Source organism: Uloborus diversus, chromosome 4 (assembly GCF_026930045.1).
Source record: "Uloborus diversus isolate 005 chromosome 4, Udiv.v.3.1, whole genome shotgun sequence".
Taxonomy (NCBI): domain Eukaryota; kingdom Metazoa; phylum Arthropoda; class Arachnida; order Araneae; family Uloboridae; genus Uloborus; species Uloborus diversus.
The window spans coordinates 25,483,386-25,507,121 of record NC_072734.1 but is presented as its reverse complement, the minus strand read 5'-3'; the positions used below and the strand labels follow the sequence as shown (position 1 = coordinate 25,507,121).

At 36.8% G+C, this 23,736-nt stretch overlaps 1 protein-coding gene across 1 annotated transcript; it reads left to right on the top strand.

Annotated features, from left to right (window-relative positions):
* The first annotated feature begins 788 nt into the window (after positions 1–788).
* Positions 789–23,057, top strand: LOC129219961 (serine/threonine-protein phosphatase 6 regulatory ankyrin repeat subunit B-like). Its single transcript, XM_054854279.1, has 5 exons — positions 789–887; positions 16,491–16,972; positions 19,518–20,094; positions 20,138–22,190; positions 22,252–23,057. Exons 1-5 carry the CDS (start codon positions 789–791, stop codon positions 23,055–23,057), a joined length of 4,017 nt encoding a protein of 1,338 aa, XP_054710254.1.
* Positions 23,058–23,736: the final 679 nt, after the last annotated feature.

Here is a 23,736-nt window from a genome sequence, read left to right as displayed (position 1 = left end):
CAAAGTAATGTTAAGTGTTTTATCGGTGCATTTAGCATAACGCAATACCATTTATTACGAGAGTTCAATGTGTGCACCGCGTGTTGCTTGAACTACATCTAAACGGTTCCTATTACCACAAACGGTGCACACATTGAACGAAGTATTGAGATGTATTGATCTATATCCAATAAAATGATGAAACCCCTCGCATGGCAAGAAAAAAAAAACAAATGTAATGTTAAGTGTTTCATCAGTGCATTTAGCATAACGCAATGCCATTTATTATCAGAGTTCAATGTGTGCACCGTATGTTGCTTGAACCACATCTAAACGGATCCCATTACCAAAAACGGTGCACACATTGAACTAAGTACTGAAATGTATTGATTTATTATTCAATAAAATGATGAAACCCCTCGCATGGTGTTTGTTTTTCATGCTGCGACGATATAGCGATAACGTATAATTTCCTTTCTTCTTTCTTTTTTTAAAATGTCATAAAAAAATCTTGAAAGTGAAATTATTGGTGCAAACTGCACATCCATACTACAATTTTTTGCTTTTTTTATTTATAAATTGTATAAATGACTTTTCGGACACATTGCACGCGATTGAAAGATTACATAAAATAGTATAATTTCAATGGGGCAAGTATCGGTGTATCAAACAGAATTCGGAAAATGTTCATCCGCCTTTTAAATATTCGAACTAAATTGGGAACACTTCCTACATGGACACCGAATTGAATACTAACACCCTATTTTGGTTAATGACCAATGACTATAGGTAAGTTTTATGAGTGTTGCATGGCCGAGATTTATGCCATCAAAACTCGCGTAAATCTTGAAAGCGGGAAAGTTGCAAAAATTTTACCACCACCATCAGATTCAGTGCCCTCGAAACGTGTAAGAATCAAGTTTCATTAATTTTAATTGAAGAACAACGTTCTCTCGTAAGTTACGATTTCAAAGTAAACGTTTTTCATATACTATTTCATTTTATTCGGCTTTAAAGATTGACATATCGTCTGCTGTATTTGCGTTAGCTACATTATTTATCATTTCCTTTTCGTCTGCACGTTTCACATTTATGTACATTATTTCACTTAATTATGGGTTACGCTATTTATTGTTGTTTTTAAGAAATGGCAACACTAAATTAAATTAAAAAGAAGAATTGGAATATTTTGAAGAACTGTAACCGTTATTTTCACCTCTAATGTTAGCGGCAGTGTTGGGCATCAACTAAAAAAATCAACTAAATTTGTAATTGATTGATTAGTTGACTAAAGTAATCTGACTCCCATTTAGTTCAGACTAATATTTTAAAAATTTAATTCAATTGCAGACGATGATTAACGTTAGTTTAAACTAACTCGTTAGTTGACTAAAAAAACTAATTTAGTTCTGATTGATTTAGTTCAGATTAAATTAATCAGATTGAATTTAATCAAACTAAAAGTAATCAGATTAAAAGTAATCAAATTGATTTGATTACTTTTTTTAATTCAGATTAAATTCGTAAAATATAAATATCACATGAACAGAGGCACATTTGTATTTCTACGTGTATATATATATTTATGCAAGCATACACGAGTTAATGCGTGTACATACGACTACGTGCGGGTATATACGTATATAAACGTGTTATCCCGCGTATGTTCGTGTACGGAGGTATATTTGAAATTTTAAGTAAATATACATATTTATGTGTGCATACACCAGTAAATACGTGTATATACGAGTATGTACGTGTATATAAGAGTATGTACGTGTACACATGAGAATATGCGTCTAGATACATGTTACCTCGAGTATACTCGTGTAAAAAGGTATATTTGTATTTCTACGTCATATTCCAGCGTGCGTATACGAGAAAGTACGTGTATATACAAGTATGTTCGTGCACACACGAGAATATGCTTATAGATATGTGTTACCCCGAATATACTCGTGTAAAGAGGTACATTTCTATTTAAACGTGTATATACATATTTATGCAGGCATATACGAGAAAATACGTAAGTAGTATACGATAGTAAGATACGTGCACACACGCGTATGTGCATATTTATGCGTTTATAAGCGAGTAAATACGTGTATATACGAGTATGTACGTGTACACACGATTATGCGTATAGATACGTGTTACCCCGAGTATACTCGTGTACAGAGGTAAATTTGCTTTTAATTGTGTATATACATATTTATGCGTACACACAAGCTAAGATAAGTGTATATACGTGTACACATGAGAATATGCGTATAGATACGTGTTACTCCGAGTATACTCGTGTAAAGAGGTACATTTGTATTTCTACGTTTATATATATATATTTAAGCGTGCATATACGAGAAGGTACGTATATATACAGTATGTTTATGTACACACGAGAATATACTTATACATACGTGTTACTCCGAGTATACTCGTGTACACAGGTAAATTTCTATTTAAACGTGTATTTACATATCGATGCATGCATATACGAGAAAACACGTGTATATACGAGTAAGTACGTGCACACATGATAATAGTCTTATAGATACTTCTTTAACCCGAGTATACTCGTGTAACATGGCACATTTGTATTTCTACGTGTATGTGCATATTTATGCGTTTATAAACGAGTAAATACGTGTATATACGAGTATGTACGTGTACACACGATTATGCGTATAGATACGTGTTACCCCGAGTATACTCGTGTACAGAGGTAATTTTGCTTTTAATTGTGTATATACATATTTATGCGTACACACAAGCTAAGATACGTGTATATACGTGTACACATGAGAATATGCGTATAGATACGTGTTACTCCGAGTATACTCGTGTAAAGAGGTACATTTGTATTTCTACGTTTATATACATATTTAAACGTGCATATACGAGAAGGTACGTGTATATACAAGTATGTTCATGTACACAGGAGAATATACTTATACATACGTGTTACCCCGAGTATACTCGTGTACAGAGGTAAATTTCTATTTAAACGTGTATTTACATATCGATGCATGCATATACGAGAAAACACGTGTATATACGAGTAAGTACGTGCACACATGATAATAGTCTTATAGATACTTCTTTAACCCGAGTATACTCGTGTAACATGGCACATTTGTATTTCTACGTGTATGTGCATATTTATGCGTTTATAAACGAGTAAATACGTGTATATACGAGTATGTACGTGTACACACGATTATGCGTATAGATACGTGTTACCCCGAGTATACTCGTGTACAGAGGTAAATTTGCTTTTAATTGTGTATATACATATTTATGCGTACACACAAGCTAAGATACGTGTATATACGTGTACACATGAGAATATGCGTATAGATACGTGTTACTCCGAGTATACTCGTGTAAAGAGGTACATTTGTATTTCTACGTTTATGTACATATTTAAGCGTGCATATACGAGAAGGTACGTGTATATACAAGTATGTTCATGTGCACACGAGAATATACTTATAAATACGTGTTACCCCGAGTATACTCGTGTACAGAGGTAAATTTCTATTTAAACGTGTATTTACATATCGATGCATGCATATACGAGAAAACACGTGTATATACGAGTAAGTACGTGCACACAGGATAATAGTCTTATAGATACTTCTTGAACCCGAGTATACTCGTGTAATATGGCACATTTGTATTTCTACGTGTATGTGCATATTTATGCGTTTATAAACGAGTAAATACGTGTATATACGAGTATGTACGTGTACACACTATTATGGCTATAGATACGTGTTACCCCGAGTATACTCGTGTACAGAGGTAAATTTGCTTTTAATTGTGTATATACATATTTATGCGTGCACACAAGCGAAGATACGTGTATATACGTGTACACATGAGAATATGCGTATAGATATGTGTTACCCCGAGTATACTCGTGTAAAGAGCTACATTTGTATTTCTACGTTTAGATACATATTTAAGCGTGCATATACGAGAAAGTACGTGTATATACAAGTATGTTCGAGTACACACGAGAATATGCATATAGATACGTGTTAACCCGAGTATACTCGTGCACAGAGGTGAATTCGTATTTAATCTAGTACATGCACTTTTATGCGTGCATATACGAGAAAAGACAAGTATATACGAGTATGTTCATGTACGCACGAGAATATGCGTATAGATATGTGTTTAACCCGAGTATACTCGTGTACAGAGGTACATTTGTACTTGTACGTTAAAATACATATTTATGTGTGCATACACGAGTTATACGTGTATATACGAGTAAGTACGTGTATATACGAGTATTTTTGTGCATATACGTGTATATGCGTGTTGACTCGACGATATTCGTGTATACAGGAATTTTGTATTTCTACGTGTATATACCTACAAGTACGTGTGAACACAAGTAAATATGTGTATATACGATACATATTTGTAAACACGAGTTTATACGTAAAAATACGTGTTATCCCGAGTATATTCGTTCACGGAGATATGTTTAATTTCTAAGTGTATGTACAAATTTATTTGTGCATACACGAGTAAATACATGTATACACGAGTATATACGTGTACACAAAGAAATATACGTATGGATGCGTGTTAATCCGAGTATACTCGTGAACAGAGGTAAATTTGTATTTAAACGTATATATACATATTTATGCATGCATATACGAGAAAATACGTGTATATTCGAGTAAGTTCGTGTACACGCGAGAATAGATGTCTAGGTTCTTTTTTTAGCCCGAGTATACTTGTGTACAATGGTACATTTGTATTTCTATGTGTATATGCATATTTGTGCGTTTATACATAAATAAATGCGTGCATAAACGAGTATGTACGTGAACACACGAGAGAATATGTGTATAGATACTTGTTAACCCGAATATACTCGTGTACAGAGAAATTTGCTTTGTATATACATATTTATGCGTGCATATAAGAGAATACGAGTATGCACGTATTCACACGAGTATAGGCGTATAGATAAATCTTACACCGAGTATACTCGTGTGTAGAGGTCGTTGTATTTACACGAGAATATGCGTATAGATAAATGTTACACCGAGTATACTCGTGTGTAGAGGTACATTTGTATTTAAGAATGCATATACATTTTTATGCGTGCATACATGAGAAAATACAAGTATATACGAGTATGTACGTGCACACACAAGAATATGCGTATAGATACGTGTTTAACCCGAGTATACTCGAGTAGAGAGATACATTTGTATTTTTGGTTAAAATACATATTTATGCGTGCATACACGAGTTAGTACGTGTATATACGAGTAAGTACGTGTATATACGAGTGTGTACGTGTATATACGGAGCTGTACGTGTTAACCTGAGCATATTCGTGTCTACAGGAATTTTGTATCTCTACGTGCAAACAGAAGTAAATATGTGTATATACGAGTTCGTAAGTGTAAACACGAAATTTTACGTATAAATACGTATTTCCCGAGTCTATTAGTGCACGGATTTATATTCAAACTTCTAAGTGTACACAATGTTTATCAGTACAGCGTTTACAGACTTTCAGGGCAGATAGAGTACACCTAGCCGGGGGGAAACACATAGCAATGCATGGTCGGAAACACTTTCCTGGCGCGGTAGTGACAACACCAATCACCAAAAAGACAAAACACGAATAAGAGAAGAGAACGTGTTCAGAATCTTTAGTACAGCAAAAAACTAAGGAAAAATAAAATTAAGGGGCCAACGATCATCATCAAAGGAGGTGTTCGAAATTACGACCCCGCCCGTAATATCGAAATTTAGCAAAAATACCGGGCGGGTCCCGGACTTCCTGGTGGAACAAAAACCACGTGTGCGTATGCACCGTCATCTGATGCTTCGGTTTACGTAGCAACATCTGTTGTATGCACCAGACAAATCTTAGCAGTATTTTTGCTGCATTAAAAATAATAAACATGTTTTCTCCTCTTAATCGTGCCCTGTCTCACGCTTTGTGTCGTCACTAGCGCGTCTAGGTGCACTGTATCTGCCCTGAAAGTATGTAAACGCTGTACTGATACATCCTGTATACTTATTTATGTGTGCAAACACGAGTAAATACTTGTATATACGAGTATGTTCGTGTACATACTAGAATTCGTGTATGGATACGTGTTAACCCGACTAAATTCGCGTACAAAGGTAAATTTGTATTTAAACGTTTATATACATATTTATGCATGCATATACGAGAAAATACGTGTACAAACGAGTAAGTGCGATTCCACACGAAAAAAGACATAGATACGTGTTTAATCTGAGTATACTCGTGTACAATGGTACATTTGAATTTCTACGCGTATATGCATATTTATGCATTTTTGCACGAGTAAATACGTGTATATACGAGTGTGTACTTGTACACACGAGAATATGCGTATAGATACGTGTGTTACCTCTGTACCCAAGTGTACTCGTGTACAGAGGTAAATTAGCTTTTAAACGTGTATATATATATTCATGCGTGCATATAAGAAAAAATACTTGTATTTTCGAGTATGTACGTGTACAGACGAGAATATGCGTATAGATACTTGTTTAACCCGAGTATACTCGTGTACAGACGTACATTTGTATTTGTAAGTTAAAATACATATTTATGATGCATACACGAGTTAATGCGTGTATATACGAGTAAGTACGTGTATATACGAGTATATGCGTGTATACACGTATGTAAACGTGTTAATCCGAGTACATACGTTTACACACTAATTTTGTATTTGCCACGTGTATGTACATCAAAGTACGTGCAAACACAGGTAAATACGTGTATATACGAGTATATAAGTGTAACTTGTTATCCCGAGTATATTGGTGTACAGATGTATATTTTTGTGTCCAAGTGTATGTCAATTGCAGATACAAAGAGGGGTCATGAAGGTCAGGACCCGCCTCCCCCCCCACCCCGCGGGGAAAATTTTGAACGTTTGCTTGAAAAATACAAAAAAATATCGAAACCATGAGAAAATGTAATAATCTTTTTGAATTTTTTTTGGTGGGGGGGGGGGGGCATTACAGTAGAAACTCGATAATTTGAATTAATTGGAATCTGACCCAATCCGGAATATCGAAAATCCGGAGAATGAAAAAAACAAAACAAAATAAAACATACTCACTGAAAATCACCTTAAAAGGAAACACATAGAATTACAAATAAACAGTAAACATAACTACTTTGTTATTACAAAGTGTATAATCTTCTCCTGTGAGAGTTCAATTTTTTCCCTATCGAGTAAAACAAATTGATTCAGAAGTTGCATTGCGAAGAAAATGGAGCTCAATCAACGACATAACACGGTCTTGCCCGTGAGAGGGTTAAATAAATATTTAATTATTATGGAATTTTGACGATCGCTCTTTAAATGTAAAGGGAAATCGGTCAAATCGATCGAGCCGGATTATCCGGTGATCCAGACTAACAGGGTCCGTGGCGCCGACTTCAAATTTGTAAGGTTTGTTTTTGAAAAATTTTCGTGTTTTAATAGGTTTTTTGAAGGTGGGGGAGCCCCCCAGAATATGAGGGACTTTCTTCTTTAAGGAGGGGTATCCCCTTACGTAAGTTACTCAGAAACAGACCATGCATCAGCCATCTGGATTTAAAAAATTCAAGCATTTTATTCCAATAAAACCAGAAGCAGTGTGGTCTACGGGGGGGGGGGGGCGTGGTCAGTGGTGGTCTACGGGGGGGGGGGCGTGGTCAGTGGAGAGGTTGGTTCAAACTTAAAATTTTAAGCGCTTGTTTTTGAAAAAAATTTGTACTTATGTTTTTTGGGGGGAGTCCCCTTCCCCCGTAATTTGAGAGGGGTTCAATCTAAGGGGGGTATCCCCTTAAGTAAGTTACTTTGAAACAGAACAAGCATCGGCCATCTGGATAAAAAAATTCAAGCATTTTATTCGAATAAGATCAGAAGTGGTGTGGCCTACAGGGGGGGGGGGGAATTAGTGGGGCGGGTGGCGCAGACTTTAAAATTTTAAGGTTTGTTTTTGGAAAATTTTCGCGTTTTTAACCACCCCCCATAATTTGAGTGGAGTGAATTTCTTTTTGAGAGGGGGGCATCCCCTCATATAAGTAACTGCAATAGGGAATAGGCATCGGCTATCTGGATATGAAAAAAATCAAACCTTTATTCCAGTACTAGTGGTACCCGCACGGCTTTGCCCGTAATAGAAAATTAAAAGGTCTTTTGGTCCGCCTGTATATTTACAAATAATGTATGGTGAATTTTATCGCCAATTGGCTTATGCCCATGTTATGGTTCCACGTTATGGTAATTTCGTCCATCTTATGATAATTTTGTTCCTAAAATTGAAATAGAAAAAGAACTACATCGAATTTTCGAAAAATCGCTTCGAGGTGCACACCCCCATGATACAAACTAATTGTGTGTCAAATTTCATGAAAATCGGCTGAACGGTCTAGGCGCTATGCGCGTCACAGAGATCCAAACATCCATACAGAGAGACTTTCAGGTTTGTTATTTAAAAAGAAAGGAAAAGGAGAAACATAAAGAAGTAAAGAAAAGAAAGATAAAGAAAGATAATTTTCAGAACAAATTCTTTCCCATTTTATTTAATTTCTGTGAAAAATGGGCTTAAAATTGGAATAGAAAAAGAACAAAATCGAATTTTCGAAAAATCGCTTCAAGGTGCACACCACTATGCAACAAACTGTGTGCCAAATTTCATGAAAATCGGCCGAACGGTCTAGGCGCTATGCGCGTCACAAAGATCCAGACATCCACATATCCTCCGGACAGAGAGAATTTCAGCTTTATTATTATTAAAGATAGTGAAAAAGGGCTTAAAATTTTAATAGAAAATAAATAAAATTTAATTTTCGAAAAATCGCTTCGAGGTGCACACCCCCATGTTTCAAACTAATTGTGTGTCAAATTTCATGAAAATCGGCTGAACGGTCTAGGCGCTATGCGCGTCACAGAGATCCAAACATCCATACAGAGAGACTTTTAGGTTTGTTATTTAAAAAGAAAAGAAAAGGAGAAAGATAAAGAAAGATAATTTTCAGAACAAATTCTTTCCCATTTTATAAAATTTCTGTGAAAAATGGGCTTAAAATTGGAATAGAAAAAGAACAAAATCGAATTTTCGAAAAATCTCTTCGAGGTGCACACCACTATGCAACAAACTAACTTTGTGCCAAATTTCATGAAAATCGGCCGAACGGTCTAGGCGCTATGCGCGTCACAGAGATCCAGACATCCTACAGACATCCTCCGAACAGAGAGAATTTCAGCTTTATTATTATTAAATCTTATGTGAAAAAAGGCTTAAAATTTTAATAGAAAATTCATAAAATCGAATTTTCGAAAAATCGCTTCGAGGTGCACACCACTATGCGACAAACTAACTTTGTGCCGAATTTCATGAAAATCGGCCGAACGGTCTAGGCGCTATGCGCGTCACAGAGATCCAGACATCCTACAGACATCCTCCCGACAGAGAGACTTTCAGCTTTATTATTAGTAAAGATAAAGAAGATAAAAGATAAAGAAGACCAAAAGCAGTATTGTATACCAAATGGGGGCGGGGAGGGGGGTAGTGTGGGTCATGTTGCAAATTGCGTCACTCCAAAGGGGATGTTATTAAAAATTATTGATTTTTTAAGGTCTTAAATCGGTAAGGGGGGGAGCCCCCCAACCCCCAATGTCCCCCCCCGTAACACATTAGGAGCTACTTAATATTCATTGGGGGGGGGGGAGAAGAGAAAGGAACCCCTTAAAGAATCCAAACGCAATCTGTAGTTTTTACAGTGTAGATATTTTTCAATCTGATTAGATTTAGTATAAATTTTAATCTGACGAAATTTAATCTGATTACTTTAGTTGACTAAATCAATCTGATTAAATTAGTTTGACTAAATTCAATCTGATTAATTTAATCTGAACTAAATCAATCTGATTAATTTAATCTGAACTAAATCAATCTGATGTAAATTAGTTTTTTTAGTCAACTAACGAGTTAGTTTAAACTAACGTTAATCTTCGTCTGCAATTGAATTAAATTTTTAAAATATTAGTCTGAACTAAATGGGAGTCAGATTACTTTAGTCGATAGAGGATTTAGTTGATTAATGCCCAACACTGCCCCAGACCATAACTCCGAGTGTTCGTCCACTGTGGCGTTCGATAATGCTCTCCGGAAAGTGCCGTTCGCTGGCAAAGTGCCTGACATGAATTCGGCCATCATGGTGCCACAAATTGAAGCGGGACTCGTCAGAAAAGACGACCTGCTGCCAATCAGCACGCCAGCTCCTATGCACATTGGCCCATTGTAGCCACAGGCGGCGATGGTTTTGCGTGAGAAGAATCTTGTATAAAGGAATCCTTGCGTGAAGCTTACGCTGCATCAGACGTCTCCGAATCGATGAAGCACACAATGAAACACCTGTAGCTGTTGACCACTGTGCTGCCAATTGTTTAGAAGAAGCTGTGCGGTCCGTCAGCGCCATACGCACCAGGTGTCTGTCATCGTGAGCCGACGTCGCATTTCGGGGTCCACTCCCGGATTTCCAAGCTGTCCGACCCTCGTCCGTCCACTGCTTCCAAACACGCTTGATTGTGCTGCTGTTACACTGCACACGAGCGGCTACTGCACGATAAGACAATCCAGCTTCATGAAGGCAAACGATTCTGCCCCGTTCAAACTCCGAAATTTTCTGAAATTTCGCTTTCTTTCGTCGAAGAGGCAAAGTAAAGATTCAGTTAACGTTTACAGGGTGGCGACAGATCAGGGAGATCAGGGAAAAGTCAGGGAATTTCGAAAAAATAACAAATTCAGGGAAAATTGATCAAGTGAAGAAAAAAAATCTTTTTGTTGCTTTGCAAAATTAAGTACCTTAATTTGCTACGCATTTTCCACCATTTATCTGTTTAAAAAGAAGTAAAATTAATGAGGCAGTTATATACCGTCAGCTTATTTGTTTATCTTTTTCCTCAATGTCAAAATAATGAATCTTAACTTATTAACCACAGGGGGGTGGGGGGGATAAACTTCCCAGATTACTTCTGTGTCTGTAAAGTTGTTTATGTTGCTTGAATTTTCCTTTCACACATTCCATGCTACATAAAATAAACAACCCTACAGGCAAAGAGAAAGCCGTCATTAATGCCTTAGATTTTTTTCTTTTACTCGTCGTCTTAAAGTAAATAGCATACTGTAATCACAATTTAAGAAGAAATCTTTGTTTTTTAAATTAATACTGATAAAAGTTTAAGGGTTATTACTTCTTCGCAATTTTAATTTAATTGCCAAATTTGAATCTTAAATCAAAATCAACTTTTTGCCATTGTATTATTCGCGGTCGCCTCAGATTATACAAGTACTAAGGGTTTTTTCAGACTTTAAAAATTCTTTTTCTAAAAAAATAAGTTATATACATACATATTTTGAAATTAATTGATTGTTTTTTCATTTCAATGTTTTTCACGAAAGTAATCTAAGATTTTTTTACAACAAATAATAAAATCATTTGAAATTGAGTTACCTTGTGCACATAAGTAAATCTTTTAATTATTTTTTTTTTGTTAAAATACTGTATTCATTAATTAAAACTTAAATTCTTGATTAGAGAATAGCTCAATATGACTGGTTGTTAAAGGGTTTCATTTTTTTTACATGAATATGTCTATTATTTACGTAAGTAAAGCTACATTACTTCTATACTTTCACTATTACTTTTTATTCTTGCAACAATAATTATATTGCTTGAAAATTTAGTTCAAAATTATTTCCATACAAACTTTTTAGTTTTATCATGATTAGATATGTCTTTAAGACTGTTTTTAATAATTTCTTAGAACTCTTATGTTAACTGGTTACTGGAAGTAAAGTACAGTCGACTCCCGCTACAACGCGATTCGGCTTACGCGAAAGGGCTATAACGTGAATTTTTCGCGAGTAACGGATTTTAGAGCTGACGCGAATTTCTCGTCGACAACACGATTTTTTTTCGAAAGGAAGTGGCGTCGTTAGTGGCTACTAAATATTGATTTCAAGAATATTATTACACCCCTTTAGCACAGGGTTGCCCATCCTTCGTAAGCTCAATGGCGCGAAATCCCCCCCCCCCCCAAATTTCACAGCTCTCTTGCTTTTAAATTAGGTTAAACATAACACTTTTTAAAGTCACGCATTCCCAATTAAATTTACATCATTTGCAATAATTTAATGAGTGAATGAATCAATCAAAACAATTCAACAAAATAATGTTTCTTAAGATTAAAAAAAAAAAGTTACAACAGATGCAAAAACGAACGCTTACATTTACGACAGCAATTAAAAGTACTAGGAATAATTTTTTCTAATAAATTTAGGATCTTGCAACTAATCGCTGCTAATACTAAAATTAGTCTAGCTGCTTGCCCAGAACTTCAAATTTGAGTGTCACGGCTACCAAATTTGTTCTATTTATTGCATGTATTTGCAACATTTGTAATTTATGCATAAGCCAAAATTAAAATGATAACATTCAATTTTTCAGGGCCATCACGAGATAAAAAAAAATCTAAGAGAAAAGGGTATGAGTTTTAGCAAGCTCATCCCACCTTTTTCCCCTTAATATATTTTAAATTACACACACAGAGAGAAAGAGAGAATTCAGATTTTAATTAGCGTGAGAATCATTACTCAATGTAAGCAATACGACCCCCATCGTAAGTATAATATTTATTGACTCAAAAATAATGGTTCCTTAGTTTTCTCTCCCGGAAAATTTACGAATTTGCAGTTTTTGTCGATCTTTGGTAATTTTAGGTAGAGGAGAGGCTTTGTGACCTTGGAGTGGAAATTTTTTGAAACTGAAACTCTAAAAGCACAATTTTGCTGATTGCTTCGATTATGTCAGGAAAAGGGTGGCTGAGTGACTCTGCTTCGGAACTTCTTCGAAATTGTAGTTCTAAAAATGCAGTTTTAGACAACCTTTAGTTATGCTAGAGAGAGGAAAGGTATCTGTTTCTCTTACGTGGCAATTTTTCGAAATTCAAACTCCAACAACGCAGTTTTAGACAAAGGTTTGGTAATGTTGGGGGGGAGGGGGTCCGGGGTCCCTCCCCCGAAAGTGTTTTGAAATTATAGTTCTAAAAAGCTGTTTTAGACGATATTTGGTAACGTTTGGCAGAGGAAAGACTTGGTGACCCTCGCACGGCAATTCTTCGACATTTTGTACTCCAAAAACGTATTTTTGGATTGTCTTCGGTTATGTTAGGTAAAGAAGGTTCGGGAGATCTTCCTGGAAAATTTTTTAAATTTAAGTGTTAAAAACCGAGATTGAAAGCCATCTTTGGCACCGTTAGGTAGCGATCAGTTTTTCAAAATTGAAGCTCCCCAAACGCAATTTTAGCCGACCTTCGGGGATGTTAGGAGGGGGGAGTGGTTTGGAAGCTCTCCTACGCACTTTTATTGAAATTGTTGTTCTGGAACGCAGTTTTGGGTGGAGGGTGGTCTTTAGTAATGTTTAGGGGTAAGGGTTTCTGTGTCACTCAGGTTCGAAATCAAAATTCCAATAGCAGTTTTTGGCGACCTTTGGTAACGATAGGGAGAAGGGAGTTCAGGGGCGCCCCCCTGAAACTTTTTTGAAATTTTAGGTCTAAAAACAGTTTTAAACAATCTTTGGTAATGTTAGGCAGAGAAGTTCCGTTGCCCACCGCGGCAATTTTTTGAAATCGGATCTCCAAAAACGTAATTGTAGATTGTCTTCAAGCATGTTAAGGGAGAGGTAGGGATTTCTTAAAATTTTATTGCTAAAAACACGATTGTATGCATCTTTGGTAACGTTACGGACTGGCAGTTTTTCGAAATTGAAGCTGCAAAAAGGCAATCATGTTTGGGGGAAGTGTTCTCGGAAGATCTTCTCCGGACATGTTTCAGAATTTCAGCCCTAAAAACGAAACTTAACACTATTTTCAATATTGTTTGCGAGAACTGCAGAGAGGAATAAGGGGGAGAGGGGCAGCCTTGGGAAAGTTTCGAACTTGTATCTTTAAAAAGAAAGTTTCAGACGATCTTTGGTAATATTTATGTTAGAAGTTGAGGGGCCCTCCACAGGCAGTTTTGGAAATTGAAATTCCAGAAACTCAATTGCAGATGAATTTCGATACTAATTCAATTAAAGAAAGGAATTCACAGTTTTGCTGTGAAATTTTTTTTTTTTTTGAAATTGAGCCCTAAAAACAAAACTTAAGAGGGTCTTTAATTATAGTGAGGAGGCGTTTTCTGAAAGTTTTTTTGAATTTCAAGCTCTAAATACCATTAAAAATCTGTCACACACAAACACATACAGAGATTGATATTCTCCGGAAATGGTCAAACTGATTCATCTATTGAGCATACAATTTCGAGAATTTTTATGGAAAGAAAACTTCCTTTTATGTATTAGATATCGAAGAATGTGAAAATTCACTATAATATTAAAATCTGTTCGCGTCTGTGTCTGTCTGTCTGTCTGTCTGTCTGTCTGTCTGAAGATCGATCTTCTCGAGAACCACTGCGAATCGGGAGTCAAACGAGATACCGATCAATTCGAAATTTTCCAAAGAAAACAATCGAACCAATCTCATAATTGTACGACTTTAATTAGCGGAGATATTAATTAAAACGTTAATTAACATAACGCTATTCAGGAATTTTTATTTCTTTCCTGTTGCCATTTTGCATATGGGTGAGCAAATAAAATTCTAATAATTGTGTCAAAAGAGATTTTTTTGGCTGCTCTCCAAATCTTAAAACAACGTTTCCATCTAGAATTTCATTTTTAATTAGTTTAAAATTGGTTGCTCTATTCGGACATTTATTTATCGTCTGTCCTTTCTTATTTTTTCACATTCAACGTTCTTAACTCTTTTCAGCATATGAAAAATGTTTCTTTAGTAATGTTTATTGATTGAAGTGTAAGTTTATCATTCGCCGGCCTCATATTTGGGTACATTTAGGATGTGCGACTAATTATGTTTATTTTGTTGGACTTTTTTCCGTCACATGGGTGAGTTTTCGAATTTTAATAAATCTCTTTTTCCTTCCTGTTTCGATTTTTGCAATACAGTTTGTATCGTTAAAAGAACATGTTAAATTAAGATTGTTTGGATTTCTTTAAGTGAAACAGAGTTGAACAAAAAAGATTTTTTAAGGATTTTAACTAAAGCTTAATTGGAATCTGATGACTTGATATTAAATTAATGCTTATTGGTATTTAATAAGTCTTGGTGCTTTACTTTCACGTAATCAACAAAAAAGTGTGTGTCATTTTATGTAAAAGGCTGATAGTAATTGTACATAAATATTTCAGATATATTCTATCAGATTTAATTCAGTTTAAAGTGAGCTTATATTATAGTTGAGAATGCATATATTTTCATCTTTTGTGCTAATTGAAAATACTCATAACTTGTATTATTGATAAATATGATTAACGTTAAAGAGGTTTTTGCCAAAAATATGCTCTACTGGTGTTTTGCAAACCTTGCATTACGCGTAATTATTTACTCCTTAGCGCTTTAGAAACTGATGTCAGAATAATACAAAAACATCAATTGAACAGCTCTTTCATTTTTTAAGTAGCCTGTGCAACGCCGGGCACGCAGGCTAGTAGTTCATGAAAAATAGTTAACATAAGATTAAACTGCTCCACTTCCATCTGCAAAGTCCAACATTTTTGAAAGTTTGGTAAAAATCATCTAATGATAAATTTAAAAAACTGCCATTTTAAAAAGGATACAAAACATGGAAGTAAAATCAAGTGAAAAATTCTTCATGAACTCAAACTTGTTTGTAAAGAAAATCTGTATATTAAAAATCGTTAGTTAAGAGCAAAAAAATGTTATTTAAAAACCTAGTTCTGATTGAATTTTGCCGGTTTTAGTAAATCCATGAAAGGGCGGAGCAGGATGGTCAAAATTCTTACAAAAACAAAATAGATTTTTAAAATATTTTATTTCATCTGTTTTTTATTTCTTTTTCATCCCTGTCACACGTTTTCATCGTACAGAATATACTCGTTGCAGAAAAAATCATGTTTAATTAAAATGAAATCAAACAGTCAGATCCTTTTTTGCAACATACTCTGACGCCATCCTGTGTCTAAGGTGATTTTCATTGAAAAAAGACAACGCTACTTAATTTGGAAGATGTACGTCAAAAATAATTAATGCATCTTCCTTATTCTCGTTAAAAAAAATTTTATACTTTTTTCCTCCAAAAATTTTCTTTAAAAAAAAAACCCCAAAAAATTCTGATGGCGGTCACAAGTCCAATGCCTTACTGATCAGGCCACCACCACCCCAATTTCAATAACCTAACAGTCAATAGAACAGGTCTATTTCTGTTTTCAACTCATTTGCTGTGCTCAGTAGTTTTGTGGAAATGGAATATGTGTTGTTCCATACAAACAAATAACAAAATTAAATTGTTCTTTTCATGCTTTTAGACAATATGTTTAAAGGACACTATTGATAGTTTTTCCTTTTCAGTCTGACAGTGAACGCAGTTTTCATGACAGTGAACTCAGTTTTCACAATAGTGAACGGAGGTTTCATGGCAGTGAACACAGTTTTCATGACAGTGAACGCAATTTTCATAGCAGTGAACGCAGTTCTGATGGTGAAAGCAGTTTTCATGACAGTGAACGCAGTTTTCATGACAGTGAACTCAGTTTTCATAATAGTGAATGCAGGTTTCATGGCAGTGAACTCAGTTTTCATGACAGTGAACGCAATTTTCATAGCAGTGATAGCAGTTCTGATGGTGAAAGCAGTTCTCACTGTGAATGCAGTTCTGATGGTGAAGACAGTTCTGACGGTGAATGCAGTTCTGATGGTGAAGACAGTTCTGACGGTGAATGCAGTTCTGATGGTGAAGACAGTTCTGATGGTGAAGACAGTTCTGATGGTGAAGACAGTTCTGATGGTGAACGCAGTTCCGACAGTGAATTGAATTCTGAAGAACCCCCCAGGTAAGGACTTACATTTCGTCTTTCTACACTTTGTAAGCAGAGCTGCGGAGTCGAAGAGTATGAATGGGACTAATTTTAGGGTAATGGAGTCAACGTTGAGAATCGCTATAAAAATTCACACACCTGGCTTTTTTTTTTTTTATTAATTTTTACCGACTATCTCCCTACATTTTTTTAAAACTACACTGTAAAATAAATTCTGGAAACGTTTCCTAGTATATCAGGCAGCTGTGGTTCATGAAACTTTCAAATACTTTTCCGAGTATTGCGGAATCCTCTTTCTGTAATTTCGAGAAACTTTTCTGAGTGTTTTGGAATCCTCTTTCTGAAGTTTTCAGAAACATTTCCCAGTATTTCGGAATCCTTTTGCTATAATTTTGAGAAGTGTTTCCGAATATTTTGCAATCCTCTTTAATTTTCAAAAACGTTTCTGAATACATTGCAGCTGGAGTTAATGACATTTTCAAAAACGTTGGCAAGGATTACGGAATCCTCTGTGTAATTTTTAAAAACATTTTCGAATGTAAAGTATGAATAACGTCTAAAAGCACAAATTGCAGATTACTGCAGACACGCATTTCGGCGTTACAAGAAACACCTTTTTCAATGCAAAAAGTAATTAGCTTATGGATGAAAAGACATCCGAAAAAAGCCAAGAGCTAGATAAGCAAACGGCTTAAAAGATAAAAATAGCGACTAAAAATTAACCAAATTCTCAAGCAATAAAGAACCAATGGGAATGCAAGCAAAGGGCAAGAGCTCTCTCACAGGCACATTAAAGCCGAGAGAAATAATTGAATAGGACAAAGATTACGCCACATAGCTAAAACAAAAAGAAAATGTCAATAACCGTGAACCGCAAGAAAGGAAAAGCTGAATGGAAGAAAAAACAGCTGGAAATGAAATAACCAAAAATTTTCGGAAAAAGAAAAAATAAAGATAAGAAAAGGAGGGGGGGGGATGTGTGTGTCAACCCATTACAAAAAGCTAAAAATAAACAAAGTAAGATAGATAAAAATGAATGGAAAAATAAAAATGTGTGCAAAACAGAAAAAATGGATGGGGAAAGTACGATGTTAAAGATATGGGAGCCAGACATTGGAAAATTACGGATCTGCTTTAAGATCATCAACTAAGTTAGAACTTCCTCAAAATAAGACAAGATTCCCAAAGTAAAGATCTGATGAATTGGGGCATTTTCGAACAATCTGATGAGAGTTAAAATCAAAAGAGTAAATCGAATATTGAGCTATACTAGACTTATTTGTTTTTTCACTTAATTTCAATGCTCTTTCAAGCGAAATTTTAAAGCACGCCAAGTCTGTCCAATATAGGCAAGTTTACAACTTCAATTAGTCTTATAAATACCACAACAATTAAGAGGGTGAATAGGATCTTAAAGAGAAGAGAATGAAAGTTTATTAATAGGAAAGAACACCATATCTGGAATTGGAAACGTTATAGAATTTAGCAACCTGATAGCTTACAGATTGAAAGAATGGCAAAACAACCAAGTTATTTCTGATGAAGGTTCGGTTAAGAACATTTGTTTTGGATTTATTAAAGAGTTTTACTTCCTTTTACAAAAAAGGAAGCATTGTATTCGCGAAAAAATTTTCACTCAAAAAGCGACCTTAATTTCCATTTTGCTCACCTCCGAATGAATGTTGAGGGTTTTTCGACTCGACCGCATGTGGATAAGTGCCTAAGAACGTATAGACACGCGAAATATCCATTTTGACGATTCCCGAGAAATTACAACGAGTTTTCTCGTGACGTATCTATGAACGTACCTATGTGCGTATGTATGTCGCATAACTCATGAACGGCATGTCCTAGAAAGTTGAAATTTGGTATGTAGACTCCTAGTGGGGTCTAGTTGTGCACCTCCCCATTTGGTTGCATTCGGGTGTTTCTAAAGGGGTCTTTTGCCACTTTCGGGGAGGGGGAATCATTGTAAATTTCGATGTAAACTTAAGTGGTATTTTAATTTGGCGGACACTTGGCGATATATTGCCAGTCTTTTGGTCGCTAACTTGGCGACAAATTTGGCGATTTTTTTAAAAATCTGTTTCAATTTGGCCATTGTTGGTGATATTTAGAGAGTAAACTATTTAATCACATTAAAATTGCCAGTAATGGGGAAATGACATTAAATTGGAGTAAAAGGAAGTCATGTGATGCATACATCAGCTCGTTTATAAATAGAATCAATTCAAGTTGGCGGATAGTCTCTATCAATTGCCACAGCTTTTAGATAATTAAGGTCCACATTAAGAAGTTCCCATGAGGAACAAATATCAAAAGCGCGATAAACAGAAGTGAAAGCAGAATATGTTTGATTTTAAGAATGAGACGATAGTCTATAAGGAGGGCTTGGTCTCCAAATTCTCTCGGCCACCTTTTTTGCACTTACTGCAGTTGTGGTATGCTTTCTTCCTTGAACACTTGGCAAATCACGCCCAACGTCTCCTTACTTCAGTAGTTCAACACAAAATTTGACTGTATACTGATCGGATAGTACAGCTTTTTTTTTTCTTTTCAGAAAGAAATATAAAATATCGAGTCTTACATACCGAAGAACAAAGATTCATGATGCCGTTTCCTGTTGGGATATCATTACTCTTAAAGAGATTCTTCAGAATGAAATGCACTTGGTAGATGTGCAAGACGAATATGGAAAAACAGCCTTACACATAGCTGTTGAACAAGGGAATAAGCAAATAGCATTACTGCTATTGTCTGTGGGTGCTGATATGAGCCTGCAAGAGCAAGCGGGCATGACCGCTCTCCATATAGCTTTGAAACATAGCTACGAAGAAATAACAAAAGTTCTTACCAACGCAGACGCGAAGTATGACATACAAGATAAAAAGGGTAAGACTGCCTTGCATTATGCAACAGAAAAGAAATATGTAGAAGTTGTAAAGAAACTTTTAGCTGCTGGTGTTAATACCCGACTTCAAGACAAATCGGGAAAGACAGCCCTCCATGTAGCTTTGAAAAAGCGTAGCCAAGATGCAGCAGAATTGCTTGTCGAGGCAGACTCGGAAAACAACATTCAAGATAAGGATGGAAAGACTGCATTACATTATGCATCAGATCGCGATTATGAAGAAGTTGTAAGGAAGCTGTTGGCTTCAGGTGCTAATACCCGTCTTCAAGACGGCGGGGAAGACGGCCCTCCATGTAGCTTTAAAAGAGCGCAGCAAAAAGGCAGCAGAATTGCTTGTCGAGGCTGACTCGGAAAACAACATTCAAGATAAGGATGGAAAGACTGCATTACATTATGCATCAGAGCGCGATTATGAAGAAGTTGTAAGGAAGCTGTTGGCTTCAGGTGCTAATACCCGTCTTCAAGACGAAGCGGGAAAGACGGCCCTCCATGTAGCTTTAAAAGAGCGCAGCAAAAAGGCAGCAGAATTGCTTGTCGAGGCTGACTCGGAAAACAACATTCAAGATAAGGATGGAAAGACTGCATTACATTATGCATCAGATCGCGATTATGAAGAAGTTGTAAGGAAGCTGTTGGCTTCAGGTGCTAATACCCGTCTTCAAGACAAATCGGGAAAGACAGCCCTCCATGTAGCTTTGAAAAAGCGTAGCCAAGATGCAGCAGAATTGCTTGTCGAGGCAGACTCGGAAAACAACATTCAAGATAAGGATGGAAAGACTGCATTACATTATGCATCAGATCGCGATTATGAAGAAGTTGTAAGGAAGCTGTTAGCTGCTGGTGTTAATACCCAACTTCAAGACAAATCGGGAAAGACAGCCCTCCATGTAGCTTTGAAAAAACGTAGCCAAGATGCAGCAGAATTGCTTGTTGAGGCAGACTCGGAAAACAACATTCAAGATAAGGATGGAAAGACTGCATTACATTATGCATCAGATCGCGATTATGAAGAAGTTGTAAGGAAGCTGTTGGCTTCAGGTGCTAATACCCGTCTTCAAGACGAATCGGGAAAGACGGCCCTCCATGTAGCTTTAAAAAAGGGCAGCAAAAAGGCAGCAGAACTGCTTGTCGAGGCTGACTCGGAAAACAACATTCAAGATAAGGATGGAAAGACTGCATTACATTATGCATCAGAGCGCGATTATGAAGAAGTTGTAAGGAAGCTGTTGGCTTCAGGTGCTAATACCCGTCTTCAAGACGAAGCGGGAAAGACGGCCCTCCATGTAGCTTTAAAAGAGCGCAGCAAAAGGCAGCAGAATTGCTTGTCGAGGCAGACTCTACAAACAACATTCAACATTCAAGATAAGGATGGAAAGACTGCATTACATTATGCATCAGAGCGCGATTATGAAGAAGTTGTAAGGAAGCTGTTGGCTTCAGGTGCTAATACCCGTCTTCAAGACGAAGCGGGAAAGACGGCCCTCCATGTAGCTTTAAAAGAGCGCAGCAAAAAGGCAGCAGAATTGCTTGTCGAGGCTGACTCGGAAAACAACATTCAAGATAAGGATGGAAAGACTGCATTACATTATGCATCAGAGCGCGATTATGAAGAAGTTGTAAGGAAGCTGTTGGCTTCAGGTGCTAATACCCGTCTTAAATTGGGAAAGACGGCCCTCCATGTAGCTTTAAAAGAGCGCAGCAAAAAGGCAGCAGAACTGCTTGTCGAGGCTGACTCGGAAAACAACATTCAAGATAAGGATGGAAAGACTGCATTACATTATGCATCAGAGCGCGATTATGAAGAAGTTGTAAGGAAGCTGTTGGCTTCAGGTGCTAATACCCGTCTTCAAGACGAAGCGGGAAAGACGGCCCTCCATGTAGCTTTAAAAGAGCGCAGCAAAGAGGCAGCAGAATTGCTTGTCGAGGCAGACTCTACAAACAACATTCAAGATGAAGATGGAAGGACTGCATTACATTATGCATCAGAGTGCGATTATGAAGATGTTGTAAGGAAGCTGTTGGCTTCAGGTGCTAATACCCGTCTTCAAGATGAAGCTGGAAAGACAGCCCTCCATGTAGCTTTAAACGAGCGCAGCAAAGAGGCAGCAGAATTGCTTGTCGAGGCAGACTCGGAAAACAACATTCAAGATAAGGATGGAAAGACTGCATTACATTATGCATCAGAGCGCGATTATGAAGAAGTTGTAAGGAAGCTGTTGGCTTCAGGTGCTAATACCCGTCTTCAAGACGAAGCGGGAAAGACGGCCCTCCATGTAGCTTTAAAAGAGCGCAGCAAAGAGGCAGCAGAATTGCTTGTCGAGGGCAGACTCTACAAACAACATTCAAGATGAAGATGGAAGGACTGCATTACATTATGCATCAGAGTGCGATTATGAAGAAGTTGTAAGGAAGCTGTTGGCTTCAGGTGCTAATACCCGTCTTCAAGATGAAGCTGGAAAGACGGCCCTCCATGTAGCTTTAAACGAGCGCAGCAAAGAGGCAGCAGAATTGCTTGTCGAGGCAGACTCTACAAACAACATTCAAGATGAAGATGGAAGGACTGCATTACATTATGCATCAGAGTGCGATTATGAAGATGTTGTAAGGAAGCTGTTGGCTTCAGGTGCTAATACCCGTCTTCAAGACGAAGCGGGAAAGACGGCCCTCCATGTAGCTTTAAAAGAGCGCAGCAAAAAGGCAGCAGAACTGCTTGTCGAGGCTGACTCGGAAAACAACATTCAAGATAAGGATGGAAAGACTGCATTACATTATGCATCAGATCGCGATTATGAAGAAGTTGTAAGGAAGCTGTTAGCTGCTGGTGTTAATACCCGACTTCAAGACAAATCGGGAAAGACGGCCCTCCATGTAGCTTTAAACGAGCGCAGCAAAGAGGCAGCAGAATTGCTTGTCGAGGCAGACTCTACAAACAACATTCAAGATGAAGATGGAAGGACTGCATTACATTATGCATCAGAGCGCGATTATGAAGATGTTGTAAGGAAGCTGTTGGCTTCAGGTGCTAATACCCGTCTTCAAGATGAAGCTGGAAAGACGGCCCTCCATGTAGCTTTAAAAGAGCACAGCAAAGAGGCAGCAGAATTGCTTGTCGAGGCAGACTCTACAAACAACATTCAAGATGAAGATGGAAAGGAGTGCCTTACATTATGCATCAAAGTGCAATTATGATGAAGTTGTAAGGAAGTTGTTGACTTTGGGTGCTAATACCCGTCTTCAAGATAAATTGGGAAGGACGGCCCTCCATGTAGCTTTGAAAGAGCAAAGCCAAAAAGCAGCAGAAGTACTTGTCGAGGCAGATGCCGAAAACAACATAAAAGATGAAGATGGAGAGACTGCTTTGCATTATGCGTCTGAAAATTCATATGTAGAAGTGGTCAAGAAGCTTTTGTTTTGTGACATGAATCCATGCGTGAATAATAATAAAGGGCTGTACCCTTTGAAAGTGGCTCTGAATAAAGGAAATAATGATGTTGCAAAAATTATTCTTTCGGTGTGTGCTCTGAGAGATATTTGTATTGATTGGAAAGACGTGGGTCTTAAGAATGATTATATTACCTACTTTGTATCCCTGCTTTCGGAATTTGAAGCTGAGTTACAGCGGATGAAGCAGACAAAGTTGGACAAAAATATTCTCTCTCTGCATGATATTTCTTGTAGACATATAAGCAAGGTAGCACGATGTCTGGGGAAGGAAAACGCTCATAGTGTTTTGCTTGTGGACAAAGCTGCTTTAAACTTTCCAAATTATGGCGAATTACTTTCTTTCAAAATAAGGAGGGCTGAAAGGAGACGAATCCTAAATGGTCAGTGTTGGCAATGCTTCGCTTTTTTGTCTCGTAAACTACCT